Here is a 17,373-nt window from a genome sequence, read left to right on the forward strand (position 1 = left end):
GCTATGGGTCAAATTGACCTGTATTGTTTAAATACACTCACAAACAAGCAAAGGATCAGTCCAAATCATTAAAACTTTATTTAACTTGTTGGAGAATTCAGAAAGAACAAGAAGATTATAGCAATATTCTTGTTTTTCTTTCATTCTTCTTCGGGTAGCATGAAACGTTGGTTGCACTCTCACAGAAAGCAAATTTTTAGGGGTGCAGAGTTCTGCCTTGCATCTTCATAAACCTTTTGACTTTCTTGGAAAACTTGTTGGGCTTGTACTGTCTGAAAGGACAGCGTCTTCTGAATGCAACAAGTTCATCCTCCATAACATGTGGACCAGGGTTGTACAGGAGAGTTAGAATGTGCACCCATTTACCCCAAACATCTCTGATTGCATCTAGTTTGTGTCTCTGTTGTTGAGTGGGTCTGGTAGGCTATTGCGGATGTCAAAGTGAATGACTGCCAGTTGTCTCTCCTTCGACACAGCTAATGTCAAAAGAACTCAAATGCTGATTGTGTGTCATGGACTCAAGTGACAGCAAACTTGAGTGACAGCATCCTCTCTTTCTGAAACCGCTTCCTCTACTTCACTATCAGAGTTGAAAAGCTGTAATAGACTTTATTTACTGTCTTGTGGAGCTTATTTTTAAGCATCTGTCTATGGCAACATTTGTTGCAGCACTGACAAGTAGTATTAAAAAGCTTACTTGTACCATGACCATCAAGTATTCAGTCTTCAATAATTTGTAAAAGCATCCTTGGCAGCAAATACAGTCTCAAATCTTACCTGTTCTCTTTTTTATTCAGCAGTGGCTTCCATCTAACCACTCTACCAATCGATCAACAGAGTGCCTCTGAGATAGTTGTCCCTCTGGCAGGTTCTCCATGCCATCTCCTCTGACGCTCTGTTATAGTGGCCATTGGGTTCTTGGTCTTGCTCAGTTGCTGAGTTTGGCCAGACAGACAGCTCTATGTCCATTGATAGAGCCTAATGTGCTGCCAACAATCAAAGCAGTAGAAATGGTTTTATACCCTTGCCAAATTAATTCCTCGACACAATTTTATTGCAGAGAGAGTTCCTTGGACTCTGGTATTTGGTCTGACATGCACTGTGTCTTGTGAGAACTTGTATACACAGGTGTGTTTCTTCCTAAATCATGTCTAATCTTTGAATAAAATGAGATTTCAGTTCCCAAAAAATCTAAAAATGAAAGATATTCAGACCAACTTCACTTTTTGCATACTTAACTTCATTAAAAAGTGAATTCTAAACACCATCCATAATGATGAAGCAACAAACAAAGCCACTTTAAGAAAGATCATCAGAGTGCAGAGATGTCCTCTAGCAAAGTGGGCAACCAGAACCTCAGGCCCCATGTTTCTTGTAAATATTTATGTTTAATAAAATTGCCACAAATCAACTGACACAAAGCAAACATAGGAGGGCTTACATTCCAGCATATGAGTATTTGTTGGTTTGTGGGGCTCTGGGCACTATGGCGAAGCTCAAAGCCTGCTTTAGGCCCCTAAGGCCCTGTCTTCTAGTGGAAAACAAACATTTTTAAAAAACATATTCGGAAAGAGCAATTGACATCTCAATTGAGTGTTACCAAATGTTTTCATGAGACCATGGACCAGACACACAAACTGTCATCTAATGTTAACTATTATCTTGTCATGAGGACCTATATCAACAGATCAGCATTTTTTTGGACTCTATGTGGCAAGCGCCCAATCCTGAACCCAAACGACTATTTCCTCATGAATTACGTAAGTAAGTAGGGGGAGAAGACACAATTGAATTTTGTAATGTCCTCTAACCTCTGCATTATTCACTCTGAGACAAAACTAAAACCCATAAAAACATTAACATGAGCATACTATTGTTTAGAATTGAAGTGAAAAGTGAGATGTTAGACTGTAACTAAAGTACTTCTCAACAAGTTCAACTAGACAGAGAGAGAGAAACAGAGACACATAGTGGGAGGAGTCTTTGTCAGTGTCGCTGCTTGTAATTAGAGGAGCTGCTTGACTTGTTAGTCCTGCCCTACTCACTCATCTTTCTCTGTGAGCACTACACCGAGTTCTGAGACCATATCCCACCATACATCATTTATCAGATCAACAATAAGAAGGACAGTTTCCTAATAGCTGCTGTGGAGTTGTAAAAGAGAGGAGAATGGCCCGGGCGGACAGACAGAACGGAGAGGACATAGCTCTGAATAAACTGGACGACATAGAGGTAAGCAGAGCAGACTGAAAAACCCTTCCCCTTTATTATTCTGTTTTACTGTATTCTCTACAGCGGCGTGGTCAACCAACCCTCCCAAAAACTAAACTTATTGCTTTCATTCAGGGCCATGAGTAGATCAGTGGCCAACATTCACCAAGTGTATTCAGATGCAAATTTCCCATAAGCTGATCTTTAATATTATATATTTCATTGTAAAGACCAGTTCATTAACAGTTTATTGAGTTTTACTTGGTTAATAATTGTGTATAGTTACATAATACTGGGGAATGATTAAAAAATGATAAGATTCAGAAATTGTTCAAAACACAAATGTTTACAATGCCCAGGAAATATCCACAGAGGAACTAGAGGGTGAATACAGACAAGGTGAAGTTTATTGATATTTACTCTACTGCACTGAAATCCGTTCATTTTGATAGACTGACACATAAAAGTGACATTTATATTAAACAGAAACTGGCACATGCAGGACAAAGCCTGCAGAAATGTGAACAGAAAAATTGCCTACCATAGATGCATTTCACATTCATACTTCTAAAAGCTGGGGGAGATCATTGCTTATAGATGTCATGTGCATTCATTAAATCCAGTATGAGTTAGCACACATATTGGACATACATTACAAAGTATGTGTAATTTCCAAAAGATACATTCAAATGTTTAAAGAATGCAGTTTATATACTATATATGTGTATTTTTTCATTGTTATCAAATGGATTAGTGATCAGGCCAACTTTGGCCTATGGCACCCACATTGGTGTCCCACTAGTGCTCTGAAGCAGTGGTTCCCAAGCAAAGCTATTTACAACCCCCCCCCCCCTCCCCCCCCCCTCCGTTTTGTTTGAATAAATAAAGGCTAGAGACACCTTAATTATCTGGTAATTTGTAAGAAGAAAAATAAAACAATAGCATAATTATGGGACCCTTAACTTTCGCCCCCTCTTGGGTGTCCCAACCCCCCGTTTGAGAACTGCTCTAGAGTCTATTTACACGAATGTCAGGGTGTGACATAACCCCGTGTGAAATCAGTGTTTCTTTCCATAGTTGTCAGCTGTGCATAGAGATGAATGAAAGCTTTGTGACTCAGAGTTGCACCCAGTTGTGACGTTCCGTCTACCTGTGTGACATGATCGGGCAAAGCCCTGAGAAAATACCTTTAGCGCTGATTTGGTGTACACAAGAAGGCAACCAAAACAGAAACCTTCTCTCAGTGGTGCAGAGGAAGATGAAGGTAATGATACTGTGGTCATGATGCTTTTTCTACTCAGAGCAACAGTGTACTTACCTGTGCTGACATTTCAATATCTGACACCACTGTCACCTGAAATACCTCCTGCTCACATACAGAGTCACTTTCATTTCATTTTCTCTGCACATGCATGTATCAGTTCATGTGACAAATTGTCAGGTTTCTTGAGTTGGTATGTGCCCGAGCATGTTGTGTCTTGTTGCCTCTCTCTCGGATCCATGTGAGTCATTACCTGTGTCCCCTCCACTCCCTCTTCTTTTACAGCCACACCTCATAACATAGAGTACATAGTAACAAAATACATAGCACCTCTTTGCGTTTGGAACAAACCAGAGTGATGCATGGACTTGGCCATGTGCAGAGAGCAATCAGACTTGAAATAGAAGAGTGACATTATTTTGTCCTTTACAGACTGTAACACTAATAAGATGGATTTACATATACAACAGTGGCTGCAATTTTCTCTCAGACCTGACCTTTGTTCTCTTAACTGGCAGGCGGCAACAACCCCCTCTGGAAAAATATATCGCCCCATCAACATAAATCACTATGCCACTAAGAAGAGTGCAGCTCAGAGCATGCTGGATGTCGCCTTGCTGATGGCCAACTCATCCCAGCTGAAGACTATTCTATATGTGGGGCCTCAGTACCGTTTCTACATCCCTGTCATTGTTTTGCTGTCTGTGTCCATCTCTTTACAGGTCATAGTGGGGCTGCTGCTTGTCTTTATCGGCAAGTGACTCAAAGTTTTTGCACTCCTGTTATCATTCCTCTTTCTCCACCTTTCTTGCACTTAAGTACATACTTTCTATATATTCCCATCTTGAATTTTGGAAGGCACAAAGACTAAAAGGAGGCATACAAACACTATTTTTGAGAAGTTTTCTAATTTTTTATGCAACAAGAGAGAACACCACAACTTCACCAAAACTCCACTCTTGTGTGCATTCGAAGCTGTAAGATGATATCAGATCCTTTGCACTTTGACTAAAATGTAGAAAAAATCAAATCAGTTTATACAGTTGCAATCGGAAATATTCAACCCCCCAAAGATTGTAAGGATTTACCAATGAAAGTTTTTTCAAAGAGCTAGATTTTGCTTTGGATGACCTCTTTATGGCTATATTTTGTTAATATAGCCATGTCACAATTATTCAACCCCTATGTAATATTGCTGTAATTTTTTTTTTATAACCTGCAATTTTTTTGGCCTAAAGTGGAGTTAAAACATAATTAACTTTCCTTTGGGAACTATATAATGATCCTTAATTTGCTCCAGCTGTGATGCATATATAAACCCCACCCATGAAGGTGTTCAAGGTGAGTTGCAATCATGGGTTAGACTAAGGAGCTTCCACAAAAACTGAGAGAGGAAATTATTTCATTGCACCTGAAAGGCACTGAGTATAAGAAGATTTCTGAGAGATTTAACATTCCAAGAGACACCATTGGGAGCATTATAAGGAAGTTTAAAACTTATGGCACAGCTGGAAACCTGCCTGGGCATGGGAGAAAGCCCAAAATTCCATCAAGAACCCTTAGAAACTTAATCAGGGCAACTGAGAAAAACCCCTGTGTTACTGCAAAATGCCCACAGGATGATCTGATGAAGGCTGGGACAAGTGCTTCAGTGGCAACTATAAGACGAGCACTGAATAAACAAGGACTTCATGGCCTGACTCCAAGATGCACTCCACTCTTGACCATGAAGAACATCAAAGGTCAACTAGAATATGCCAGGAGGAATTATGATAAGACTGCAGAGTTTTGGGAGTTCTATGGACTAATTAAACTAAACTGGAACTGTTTGGACACATGGACCAATGGTATGTCTGGTTTGAGAAAGGCCAGGCTTTTACCAGAAGAATACTATCCACACGGTCAAGCATGGAGGTGGGTCATTGATGATGTGGGGATGTTTTTCTGCTACAGGAACTGGCAATCTTGACCGTGTACCTGACATCATGGATTCCCAGAAATACCAGGACATTTTAAAGAGAAATGTGATGCCTTCTGTTGGGAAATTGAACCTTGGTGATCGGTGAACTCTCCGGCAAGACAATGATCCCAAGCACACCTCAAAGTCAACCAAAGCTTGGTTGAGAAATTGATCCGGGGATGTCCTTGAGTGGCCTTTCAGTCCCTGGATTTAAATCTGATTGAAAATCTTTGGTGGGATTTAAAGAAGGCAGTTGCAGCACGGAAGCCGTCAAACATCAATAAGCTAGAGGTTTTTGCATGTGAAGAATGGGCAAAGATTCCAATAGAGAGGTGTAAGAAGCTTGTCAGCACTTACCGAAAACACTTATTAACACTTATTAAACACTTAGAAGTTATAAAGGCTAAAGGATGTTCCACAAAATACTGAAGCTGGGGATTGAATAATAGTGCACATGCACATTTGTGAAAAGAGTTACATTTTTCATTTGAACGCAAGTTTAAGTCAATTTGTTGTCAGAATAACTCACATATGTATAAATAAATATTTTTTGTTGTTTAATGAGGCTTTTTGTCATATATTTTCATTAACCTCAATTCACTTCACTATAATGTCTCTTGAGGTGGGGGGGTTGAGTATTTCTGATTGTAACTGTATATTCAGTAAAATAAGTAGTTAGGTTCATTGCAAATGTTTGTTAAAGGAATAGACATTTTGGGAAATAATTGTTTTTTTCTTAGAGATACCATTGTCATGTCTGTACAGTAAATATAAAGCTAGAACTAGCAGCCAGTTATCTTAGCTTGGCATAAAGAATGGCAACGGGGAAACAACTCACCTGGCCTTTCCAACGGTAGCAAAATTGTAATTAACACATTATCTTTTTTTTTATTCCTTACACAGATTTTGGACAGAGCCAGGCTAGCTGTTTCCAGTCTTTATGCTAAGCTAAGCAGCAGCTGTCTGTACAGTAGCTTCATATTTACCATACAAACATGTACTTCTCATCTCGCACATCTTCAAGAAAACTAATGTCGATCCCAAATTGCTTTATTTCAGTTTAGCCATACCTCACATAACCGATTGTGAACTTTGTTTAGACCGTCACTTTTCAACCAACCTTAAGTTCTTTCTTTCTCTGCCAGTAATCACAGCCAACACTCAGTTCCACTCCTCTGTAATTTAATAATTATTTGTATTTGCAATATAAATACATATTTAAAACTTTTTTTTATCTACAAGTGTACATATCTACAAATTTGTACCAATAACATTGAATAGATTTCTCACCAGCACAGTCTTTTTTGTAAACCTTAACTAATCTTAAACTAAACTTCCTTCCTAAGTACATCAGTTTCCCATCTCTTGCCTTTCTGTCTCTGTTGCTCATCATCTTTTAATGTAGCTAATTAGTTTTTTGCTGTTGTGCGATTCTGTGCCAACAGTGAAGTACGATCTGAATGACATGAGGAAACATGCCAAGTTGAACTGGATGAACAACGTAGCGACAGTCTTTGTCTTCTTCACAGTCCTCGTCAACGTCTTCATCACAGCACTCGGTTTCGAGGGACATGCTGTCAGGTAGGCAATGTGACACAGTTTTATATAGGGCAGGCTCTCTTACTGGTGTAAACTGATGAGATCTTCTTGTTGTTTTACTTCACAGGGCAGCAGTGCCTCCTGTGATTTCGATACCAGAGCCTCAGCTTCTCCCACTGCCCATTGACCTTAACATGACTGGTGGCATAATCTAAAGATTGCCAAATAAAACCTTATCCTCAGTAACCAACGACACAACCTCAGCTCCAGGTTACAGCTATTGATCAAAGATTGACACATTATCTCAACCTAAAACCTCAGTTTGAATACTTGCCTTTTGTGCTCAGTACAGATGGCAAGACTGTACTGCACAGTTTACTGACCCTTTGCATTTGCATTGTTGAGGTAATGTTAAACTTAACTATTGTGTAAATATAAGTGCTTTATAGTGTTTCTGTTCAAACATTGTATTGGTGAGCTGGTTCATTGTTTTGTAACAAAATAAATGAATGCATTACTTATATCAGTAGAGAAGTGTTTTATGTTTGGAAATAAGTCTCTTATTCTGTTAATGTTTAACTTACTTTCAGCTCATATTAACATTTATCCCTCCTTTAAGAATTCCCTTATATCCAATGTCATTTTTCACAGAATTAATTGACAGTAAAAGTAAAACAGTAAAAACAATATTCTTTGGTTTTTGATATGTCATGATATGGAGCAGCACCAGCCTGCACTATCCACTGAATATGCAATTGCATTTTTTTTTAATAAAGAAAGTTGCTGGGAGACAGAAAGCCAATCAATGGCTCTGACCCAGTTCTAGAGGCCCTGTCCTTGTCATGTTTTCCTCATAAAACAAATAATAGTTTTATATATTTATATATATAAAAAAAATCCCACTCTCACCCCCCTCCCATGGGGGGTGGTGGTGTGTCTTCCTCAAGCTCGGGTCCTCCACCAGAGGCCTGGGAACTTGAGGGTTCTGCGCAATATTGTAGCTGTTCCTAGGACTGCGCTCTTCTGGACAGAGACCTCAGGTGTTGTACCTGGAATCTACTGGAGCCACTCTCCCAGTTACAGCCCCTAGTGCTCCGATTAGCACTGGCACCACTGTTGCCTTTGTTCCCCACATCTTTTCTAGCTCCTCTTTCAGCCCTTAGTATTTATCGAGCTTCTTGTGTTCCTTCTTCCTGATGTTATAGCTGGATAGCTTAGTGATAAACAATACTGACTTTGGCACAGGAGTCAGGGGTTCAAATCCCAGTCAGGGTGGGGTAACACATATCCAGCGTGGACCCTTAGGTAAGGTTCTTAATGCTGATAGCCTACCTCAGGATGAGTAAAACTGCAAAATCTTGCCTACTAGTTTGGTTCATTGCTGTTGTCTAGAGCCGGGCCTGATGTGGGGGACAGCTCAAAAATATTAAAGAAGGCTTCAGCTTACAAAAAGTCTGTTGTGCTATATTGTAACATCATCATTTATATCTCACAAATAAAAACAAACAAATCATATCTTTCAAGCAATTTAAAAACAAACACACTGCATAGCAAGAAAACAGTGCACCATTTAATGCAAGAAAGCAAAGACATTAAAGGACAAGGCTAAGGATATTACAGTTTTCTTATTGTCAACAAATCCCATGAAAAGACCAATGATGTGTTAATCTGTCTCTCAATACTTTCTGAGTTTCTGCTGCACTCAGCCCCAAGCCCATTGCTTCCTACTGTAGATGTAGATCTTTAAAAAGAGGTAACACATATATTTTTTTAAAGGCTCAGTAATTTTCTATGGACAAAAAGGGTGTAAGGCATGCACATCCAAAAAAAACCTTTCACAGGTGCTGGATCAAAAATCAAACTAATCAGTAATCAGTCATTTTCTAAAACAGCAGGTTTAAAAAAAGTAATGCTTTTAGCACACAATTACACAATTTGTGTTCTATTGAGTATTTCTGGCAGAAGGACAGTGTGTGTGGGATTGAGTCAAAATAAACTACAGTGTGTGTTCGTAGTAATGAAGAAACATGTCTCCCAGTGCAACAGTGTGGCTCATTGATGTGTTTTTAATAGTTTTTGGACAGCAACAGAGCTCTATGGCACAGAGGAATAAGATATATCAGGCTTTGGATACACATACAATACTTGTTAATAGGATCAATTCATTGTTGGTTTGGCTCTGCACATGATATTTATTGACAGTAAAAAAATAGAATAGGAACCATTAAAATTCCATGTAATGTGGTATTACTTTACTAGCAGTTGTCAGTTGTTGGTAAAAAAAAGTGTAATCTCTGCTACGACATTAATGGAGATGAGTTCTGAACCTGATATCCTAAAAGCAAATCAGATCTATCAATCATTGAACTTAAAAAAGGTTTTGTTCACTGTTCATTACACGGAAGTAGGTGTAGTAGAAGACAGCTGCTAACACAGCTAACAGCAGCAGCAGCCGAATCACCTTCCACATGCAGCCTCCAGACTTTCCGGCCAGCTTCCTGGATTGTACTGCACTGTGACTGCCTGTTCTGCTACTGCTCTGGATAGACAGCCTGCAGTATGGGAAGAAAGAGAATATTTAGACAAGGATGTGAACTCATTTGTTCAAACACACCACTAGTTTATATTACAAGACTCACTCTTGATCTTGATCTGATTCCTCTTCTTCATCAGGCTCAGTGTTGCCTCTTCGTTTCAGCCTGGGTGGAGAAATACTTTAAATTACAATCTAGTAATTTAGTCAAAGGCATTACACAAAGTAACCACAACCAAATTGCCAGAATAAAACCCTGGCATTGTATGTTTCTGCAAACCACAGACACATTGAATGAATGAATTGTTTCAATGCTGGCCATTATCGTTGAATAATGATGTTTTATGATGTTACAACACTGTGGTTAAGGTCTGGTTAGGTTTAGGCACAAAAACCACTTGGTTAGGGTTAGGGAAAGATCATGATTTGGATTAGAATAAAAAAATAAAAATGGCTGCAAATGTCTCACACTCACTAAAAACACCCGGTTTTCTCAGTTGAAACAGGAAGCGAGCAGTGTTTTCGAGGTGGTCTCGAACCGTGCTCTCTTCTGATTTCCAACTTTCTGCCAACAATCTGCCTCCTAATAAGAAAGTCAGCTCATATAGATCTCATGTGAACTATGTCACTTTAGAAATGTTGATATGATACGTATTGTTGAAATGTAGATATTCAATGTATCCGTGGTTTGCAGAAACATATAATGCCAACGTTTTATTCTGAAGACCAGGCTGGTGACCAACACTGCTGTCAAGTAAATATGAGTATAGTGTGAAGGAGTGACACGACAAAGTGAAATACAAGACTTGGAAAGTCAGAAAAAAGCCTTAATTTCATGTCAATTGGTTGTTTGCACCACTAACATACAATCTCAAATAAGTCTGGTCCTGCACAGTTATCTAATCGTATGGCATTGCCTTGTAGAGGGACCCTGTGTCAAAATCTTGTTTTAAGACTCAAGACTACTTTAAGACTTTTTACTCCACTTCAATTTACTTGACAACTACGGTAATCAGTCTAAGATTTTTCATACAAACACTTCTACTTCTAAAATATGATGCGTTGTTCAGTGCATACAACCTAATTCTTATCATTATTGTAGTCTGAAGTAACTCAAAGGATGGGTTCACAATTTTTCAAGCCTGTCTTTAAAGAATAGTCAGGTGCCCAAATGAACATTGAAATAGGTTTTTCTTGCCATAATCATTCCTCCTGTTCATACTGGCTATTAAAGGTGCAGTGTGCAGGCTTAGTGGCATCTAGTGGTGAGGTTACAGATTGCAACCAACTGAATACCCCTCCCCTTCCCCTTCCAAGCATGTAGGAGAACCTTCCAAATGCCCACAGTGTGGACACACTGTGGATTTTGGCTCGCACCACTTACATTGAGAGCACATTTGAAGCGGATCTTTTAGTAGCCATTATGAACTGGAGGAATGATTACAGTGAGGAAAACCTCTATCAGTGTTCATACGGACACCTGACTATTGTGTAGTGAAAAGTAAACATTGTCATTGTGAGCATTATCATGCTGACATGATTTCATTTCACTAAGTTGACCCCCGTTGAGCTGCTAGCACCTGCTTGACACCCACGCCTGCTATTTTTATTATTATTATCATGCCATATTTCTATTATTGTTATTGTTGTTGTGCTTTTCTGTGTCACTCTCTCCTCTCCCCCTCCTTCTTTCTCTCTTAACCCAACCAGTCAAGGCAGATGGCCACCCACCTAGAGCTCAGTTCTGCTCAAGGTTTCTTCCTGTTAAAAGGCGGTTTTTCCTTGCCGCTGACGCCAAGTGCTTGATCATGAAGGAATGCTGTGTCTCTGTAAAGAGTATTGTCTGGACCTGCTCTATGTGAAAAGTGCCCTGAGATAACTTCTGTTGTGATTTGGCGCTATATAAATAAAATTGAATTTAACTGAATTGAATAGCATATTTGCAGTGATAGTGTTATTATAACACTAGTGCAGTAATCTGACATATGTCTTGTTTCAAGCTACAGATATCTATTTCTAGAAACATTTTTTTAAAATAAGCTTATTTAAAGAACAAGTAGAAATACTAATCTGTTCTTGCTGATAATATGTAAGGTCTAATTACAGAAAGATAATACTTCTGACTTTTACTTAAGTAAGATTTTGATTGCAGGACTTTTACTCTTTTTAAATGGTGGTATTGCTACTTACAGTGCTCTATCAATTTAGCATTGGACTCCTGTAACACTGTCAGACTCACAATGGATGGTGAAAAAAAAATTCAAAACTGATGCAGCAGAACCAGAGACATTGTCTTTTTTATCCCATGCATTCTTCTCTCTTGTCAAACAGGTGCCTACATTACCCACAATGCAACACAACTCAATTCACCTGACTGTCCAGATTTGGGTGTGTTATTCTAGTAGCATTCTAGTTTCCAATTCCTAAGATCCTACCTAAGTAAAAGTACAGAGGTATTATCAGCTAAATTTACTCAAAGTATTAAAAGTAAAAAGTACTAATTTTGCAGAAAATCGGCTGCTGTGACTGATATCAGCCAGGTAAAACACAGAGTTCTGCCACACACATTTTTATTGATTTTTCTGACTTTTCTCTTAACTTTGCTTTTTTGTGAACTATTGGAAAGTTTTACCTCTTTGGGCCTTGAAACTGTTAACAACTCAAACACCTGTAACATGACAAGGAGCCACAGCTACACAAAGGGGTTATAAGCCAAAAGGTTTGGGAACTACTGGTTCAACACTTTTTTGTATTTTATAAGCTTATTATATTATTTAATGTAAAATTTGAATCTGAAAAGTAACAAGAGTGGTCAAATAAATGCAGTAGAGTACAAAGTACAATATTTTCCTCTAAAATGTAATGTATGAAGTAGCATCAAATGGAAATACTCAAGTACTTCAAAACTGTACTTAAGTACAGTACTTGAATAAATGTATAGTTACATTCCACAACTGCAGATTTCACACAGACACAAACGGCTTATACTATTTTTTTCACATATGCAGAAGTACTCCCCAATACGTGTAAACACACTTTGATGTGCAATGTTAGACTAAAAGATCTGAAAAATTCTTCCACCACTGCATATTCCTAAATAAAGCGACTGACACCCAGAACATCTGGGACCAGGTAGTACTCCAGCACAGGAGGACTGGTTGTTTCCTGGCTCTCAGTGTGCACTGTTCTTATTGTAATTGGAACTTGTAGGTGACAGGAATGAGGGAGGCCGTAGGTTACACAAAAACACAAAAGCTGGGAGGTGGGGCCAATAGGGGTGTAACAACAAATATTTGACTCCTCACAAGTTAATCAGGGCATGATCTAGAATAACATCATTTATGTGCCTTATGCTTCACTCTGCGTGTGTGTGTGTGTGTGTGCTAAAACTGTACTCACATGTCCGCATAACCTTCATGTCTAACCTGTGAAAATGAAAGCAGGATGGTTTGTGAGAGTTTTTACAGTCACAGAGCAGAGGAGTTTGGCACAAACACTGAGGGATAAGCAGACAATCAGGACTCACCGGACTATGGTATGTCATGTAGGTAACTACCTCCTCTGTAAAGAAAGAAATCAAATCAGACCAAAGACCATTCATTTTTAAGAATATGATAGGATGATGGTAACACAGACAATGAACAAGGGGGACTTGGAAATATTTTTGACCTGTGCCCAGTCAGGGCACAGTAGATGGCACTATTTTCTGCACTTCCAGTGACTCACGAATCACAAAAAGTGACCCACATGTGTCTTTAGTGATATGTAAAGCCTCTTTCACACATAGTTTCCAGTAATTTACTGGGATAACCTTTCAGGCACTGCTAGTGTTTTTCACTATTCACACATGCAGCTACATTCAGGAAAAATTCCATCTTTCACCTTTTCACACATGCAATGGCAATGCAGAGTGGTTGAGGCAGGGGGGGACGTTAGAGATGTTTCTGGTGGAGTGGCATGTGCGTTTGCTAAACCCCGTTAATCAGCATGAGTGATGATGAATTTTAAATCCTTAATTACAAACCAGTTTGCCGTGTCTTTTCCATGGATCTGACACCCTGCATCTCCACTTTCCACATGCCTGCTCACCAAAACTTTGCTCTGTGCTCCATAAGAGTAGTTAATGTTATGGACATGATTTGGGTTGTGATATTAAAGATAAGATAATAATGTTAACAGAACATGATGTTGTGATACTGTTTCACCAAGCACAGACACACAGACTTTTAACAGGGAGTCGTTGCTTGATAGAGGAGACACTGGTATTTTAATATTTTAAATGACATGTTCACACTCTTTTGTAAATGTTTATTCACGTTACTATATTGCTTTCATTAGGCCATATTGATTATTCAAAGTTTTGAATAATCGATATGGCTTTATGAAAGCAATACCGTTAAAATTACATGAATAAACGTTTACAAAAGAGTGTGAACATTTTATTTAAAATATTTAAAAAATCAAAAATGTCTCCTCTATTCAGCGGAGTCTTGTGATTGGTTAAGTAAGCCTTTACGTGCCCTTCCCTGCATTCCCTGCCATCTACTGTGCCTGGTCAGTTATTCCAAAACCACCACCAGATAGCAGGTTTAACAAGGAAAGCACCTGGCATTGAGGTTTCACATTTACATACACGCCTGTCATTATAATTGCTGTGATTTACAACAATGTTGTTATGTAAGATCAGCTCTTCTATTGTTTGTGATGTTTGATGCTTCAGAGCAGGTGAGGTGAGATTTTATAATTCAACAATATGGACGACACAATGAGGAGGATGAATGTAATCAGGGTTGTTGTAAATTATAGCTGATTACTGGATATCTACTTTCATTCATGCAAAACGCAGCAAATTACCTAATCATAAAGCCCTCATTCAAACCCTAATTCCAAGTATCGAATTTGATATCTGACAGCTTGAAGTTTGAAATGACTTTGAAATAACATTTATAGACTCACAAATGAACAATCAAGCGAGTGACACATGGCTTCTACAGGCCAGCAGACTGAAGAGGATCCTACCTTCCTCTCTGTAGTAGGTCTTATCAGAGGAGGGTTTCACTGGGGTGTCCTCCATCACCTTTTCAAGCTTCTTCTCATACAGCTTTCCAGTCGAGTCTATGTTCACACAAACACATCAAAAATGCTTTGCAAAGAAAAATATACAAATTAAGATATGCACCTTGGCATTGATTCTACAAGTCTCTGGAACTCTACTAGAGGGATGAACACCATTTTTCCAAAAGATATTCCCTCATTTGGTGTTTGGATGATGTGGTGGGGAGCACTGTCTAACATGTCAGTCTAAAATCTCCCATGGGTCTTCTATTTGGTTGAGATTTGGTGACTGTGAGGGCCACAGAATCTGATTCACATCATTTTCACACTCATCAAAGCATTCAGTGACCCCTATGGATGGGGGGCATTGTCATCCTGGAAGAGACCACTCCCATCAGGGAAATGTAGAAATGTTTCATTATAAGATAAAGGTGATCACTCAGAAGAGCTTTGTATTGATTTGCAGTGACCCCTCCCTCTAAGTGGAGCAAAACTAGCAAAATGTCCCCTACAGCATAACAGAGCCACCAGATGCCCTCAATGTATGGGTCAACATTCAGATCTGTACCGGTCTTCCCTTCAATTAGTCACCTGTCTGTATGTGTATGTTCATACAGATTTGTATGTGTGCACAACTATATGTATATTTGTACACATAGTATATCTGTCTTTCTTAATATATTAATGAAAATTCTTTTTCGGGTTTTTCTTACCGACTATGGCTCCATGTTTGACGCCATCAGCTGGCAGCTTGGTGATCTCCTCATCACTTTTCTCACTCAAAGACATCTATAGGCTAGATAGGTCGATAGCTAGATAGATAGAAACAGCATAGCGAGGGAGGGAAGGGAGGAGACTGGTGAATGCTGCCCGCCAAGCTGCAACCCAGCAGGAAAACTTCAGGAAGAGAGTAAACTGCAGCAGCTGGTTATAGTAAAGACAACATTTGAAAATCAAAGCAAATGATTCGACGTTACACCAAACTTTCTAATATGCTAAAACACGTGTATTGCTATATACTGATAATACCATTTTAAAACTTCGCCCACGGCAGAGTAAAGTAACGAAGCTGATTTTTAACAGACTTCTTAAACGCAAGAGATGAAAAAAAGAAAACAAAGAATGTATTATTTCAATTGAAATGAGAGGAATGAATTTACCTTTGAAGAAAACAAAAGTGTTCTGGGTTGAAAATGTGGCTGAAGGCAGGACGAGGTTGAGCAAAGTGGGCGTTACATCTGGCGACATCTGGACAACGCAATATGGCACATATAGCCTACTTGCCTGCTTAACTGTATTATATTTTGTCTCTAGAACAATTGGATAGTAAGGACAGTCATTGTCTGAATTCTTAAAGAATCTTTATTGTGTCAGTACATGTACCAGGATATAGCCAATACCATCAGGTTTTTAAAACAATTGCAAAGCAATTCATCTGATGTACAGTAAATAGTTAAATGGTATCAGTATAAAAAATATGATCAGACTTATTCCTCACGGTAAGCACTGGAATAGGCTACTCACTTTGAAAATATTATTTGGACATTAATGAGTTGGACTGGCTGGACTTCTGGATAAGTCTAGCCAGTGGATACAATGGGCCACTCCCTGTATCTAGGTAACCATAATCAAAAGTAATCATGTGACCACAAATTAAGGAAGTAGTTCACATTACTCAGTCAATCTTGGCCTCAAGCACATGGAGAGAACGGTAAGCAAAAAAATAATAATAATAAAATTAAAAAAATTAAAAATAAAATATATATATATATATATATATATATACACACACACACACACACACACACACATATATATATATATAAATCCCCCTCTCACCCCCCTCCCATGAGGGGTGGTGGTGGTGTGTCTTCCTCTCGTTCGGGTCCTCCAGAGGCCTGGGAGTTTGAGGGTTGCCTGAGGTATTCACTTAGCAGCTCATCTTTGGGGGCCATCTTCCTGATGTATTCCTGGATCTTGGTTGTTTCGTCCTGGACAATGGCTCTGACAGTGTACAGTCTCAGGGTGCTGGACTTGGGATGAAACCCTCCATGCATTGTGAGGAGCTTCCTTGTCTTGATATCAGTGGCATCTATCCCCTCCTTTGGCCAGCTTATTATACCAGCGGGCTATCTTGTTCTTCTCATTCAGCCGACTTTTTCGGACCTGCCTTACTCTTTGTAGGTATTTGGCTGTGGCTGACTTCCTTGCGGCCTCCTCAAGGTTCCCATTTGCCTGCAGGATCCCAAGGTATTTGTAGCTGTCCTGAACATCTGCAATGCTGCCCTCTGGTAGTTCAACCCCCTCGATTTTGATCATCTTCCCTCTCTTCGATACCATCCGACCACACTTATCTAGTCCGAATGACATTCCGCTGGCGTTGCTGCAGATCCTGGTGATGTGGATCAGTGAATCAATGTCTCGCTCATTCCTGGCATACAGCTTGATGTCATCCATGTAGAGGAGGTGACTGATGGTTGTTCCACTTCCGAACTGGTATCAGTAGCCACTCTTTGAGATGATCTGGCTGAGGGGGTTCAGGTGTATGCAGAACAGCAGCGGGGATAGTGCATCACCTTCGTATATGCCACACTTGATGGTAACTTGTGCAATTGGCTTTGAGCTGGCCTCCAGAGTCGTTTTCCACAGCCAGTGGCATTGAGTCATAGGCCTTCTTGTAGTCAATCCAGGCGATGCACAGGTTGGTCTGCCTGGTCTTGCAGTCTTGGGTGACTGCTCTATCGATCAGTAGCTGGTGCTTAGTTCCCCTGGTATTACTACCAATTAATTTCTGGGCCCTGCTCATGTACTGGG

General features: G+C 39.4%; 2 protein-coding genes across 3 annotated transcripts; one reads left to right on the forward strand and one right to left on the reverse strand.

The window, feature by feature from the left end:
* The first annotated feature begins 1,440 nt into the window (after window positions 1–1,440).
* Window positions 1,441–7,561, forward strand: si:dkey-93l1.9 (uncharacterized protein LOC562339 homolog). Of its 2 annotated transcripts, XM_042409464.1 has the most exons (5): window positions 1,441–1,760; window positions 2,111–2,232; window positions 3,991–4,225; window positions 6,878–7,013; window positions 7,099–7,561. In XM_042409464.1, the coding sequence occupies exons 2-5, from the start codon at window positions 2,170–2,172 to the stop codon at window positions 7,184–7,186; spliced, it is 522 nt and encodes a 173-aa protein (XP_042265398.1). In that variant the 5' UTR covers window positions 1,441–1,760; window positions 2,111–2,169; the 3' UTR covers window positions 7,187–7,561. The 2 variants fall into 2 exon arrangements, with proteins under 2 accessions (XP_042265398.1, XP_042265397.1); XM_042409463.1 differs by lacking the exon at window positions 1,441–1,760 and having other exon boundaries at window positions 1,929–2,232.
* Window positions 7,562–9,117: 1,556 nt separating this feature from the next.
* Window positions 9,118–15,867, reverse strand: emd (emerin (Emery-Dreifuss muscular dystrophy)). Its single transcript, XM_042409505.1, has 7 exons — window positions 15,720–15,867; window positions 15,273–15,371; window positions 14,524–14,619; window positions 13,031–13,065; window positions 12,904–12,929; window positions 9,611–9,670; window positions 9,118–9,523 (listed from the first exon to the last, which is right to left on the reverse strand). Exons 2-7 carry the CDS (start codon window positions 15,346–15,348, stop codon window positions 9,340–9,342), a joined length of 477 nt encoding a protein of 158 aa, XP_042265439.1. The 5' UTR covers window positions 15,349–15,371; window positions 15,720–15,867; the 3' UTR covers window positions 9,118–9,339.
* Between the last annotated feature and the right edge of the window lie 1,506 nt (window positions 15,868–17,373).

The sequence above is a fragment of the Thunnus maccoyii genome, chromosome 4 (genome assembly GCF_910596095.1).
Source record: "Thunnus maccoyii chromosome 4, fThuMac1.1, whole genome shotgun sequence".
Taxonomy (NCBI): Eukaryota; Metazoa; Chordata; class Actinopteri; order Scombriformes; family Scombridae; genus Thunnus; species Thunnus maccoyii.

Bases quoted from the DNA above. Each gene is read 5' to 3' on its own strand.
- emd (XM_042409505.1), bottom strand. From the start codon at position 15,348: ATGTCTTTGAGTGAGAAAAGTGATGAGGAGATCACCAAGCTGCCAGCT. The intron at 12,930-13,030 runs GTGAGTCCTGAT...TCATTTTCACAG, and splicing joins ACATGACATACCATAGTCCG to GTTAGACATGAAGGTTATGC. The intron at 9,524-9,610 runs GTGAGTCTTGTA...CCCATACTGCAG, and splicing joins GAATCAGATCAAGATCAAGA to GCTGTCTATCCAGAGCAGTA.
- si:dkey-93l1.9 (XM_042409464.1), top strand. From the start codon at position 2,170: ATGGCCCGGGCGGACAGACAGAACGGAGAGGACATAGCTCTGAATAAA. The intron at 4,226-6,877 runs GCAAGTGACTCA...CTGTGCCAACAG, and splicing joins GCTGCTGCTTGTCTTTATCG to TGAAGTACGATCTGAATGAC. The intron at 7,014-7,098 runs GTAGGCAATGTG...TTTACTTCACAG, and splicing joins TTCGAGGGACATGCTGTCAG to GGCAGCAGTGCCTCCTGTGA.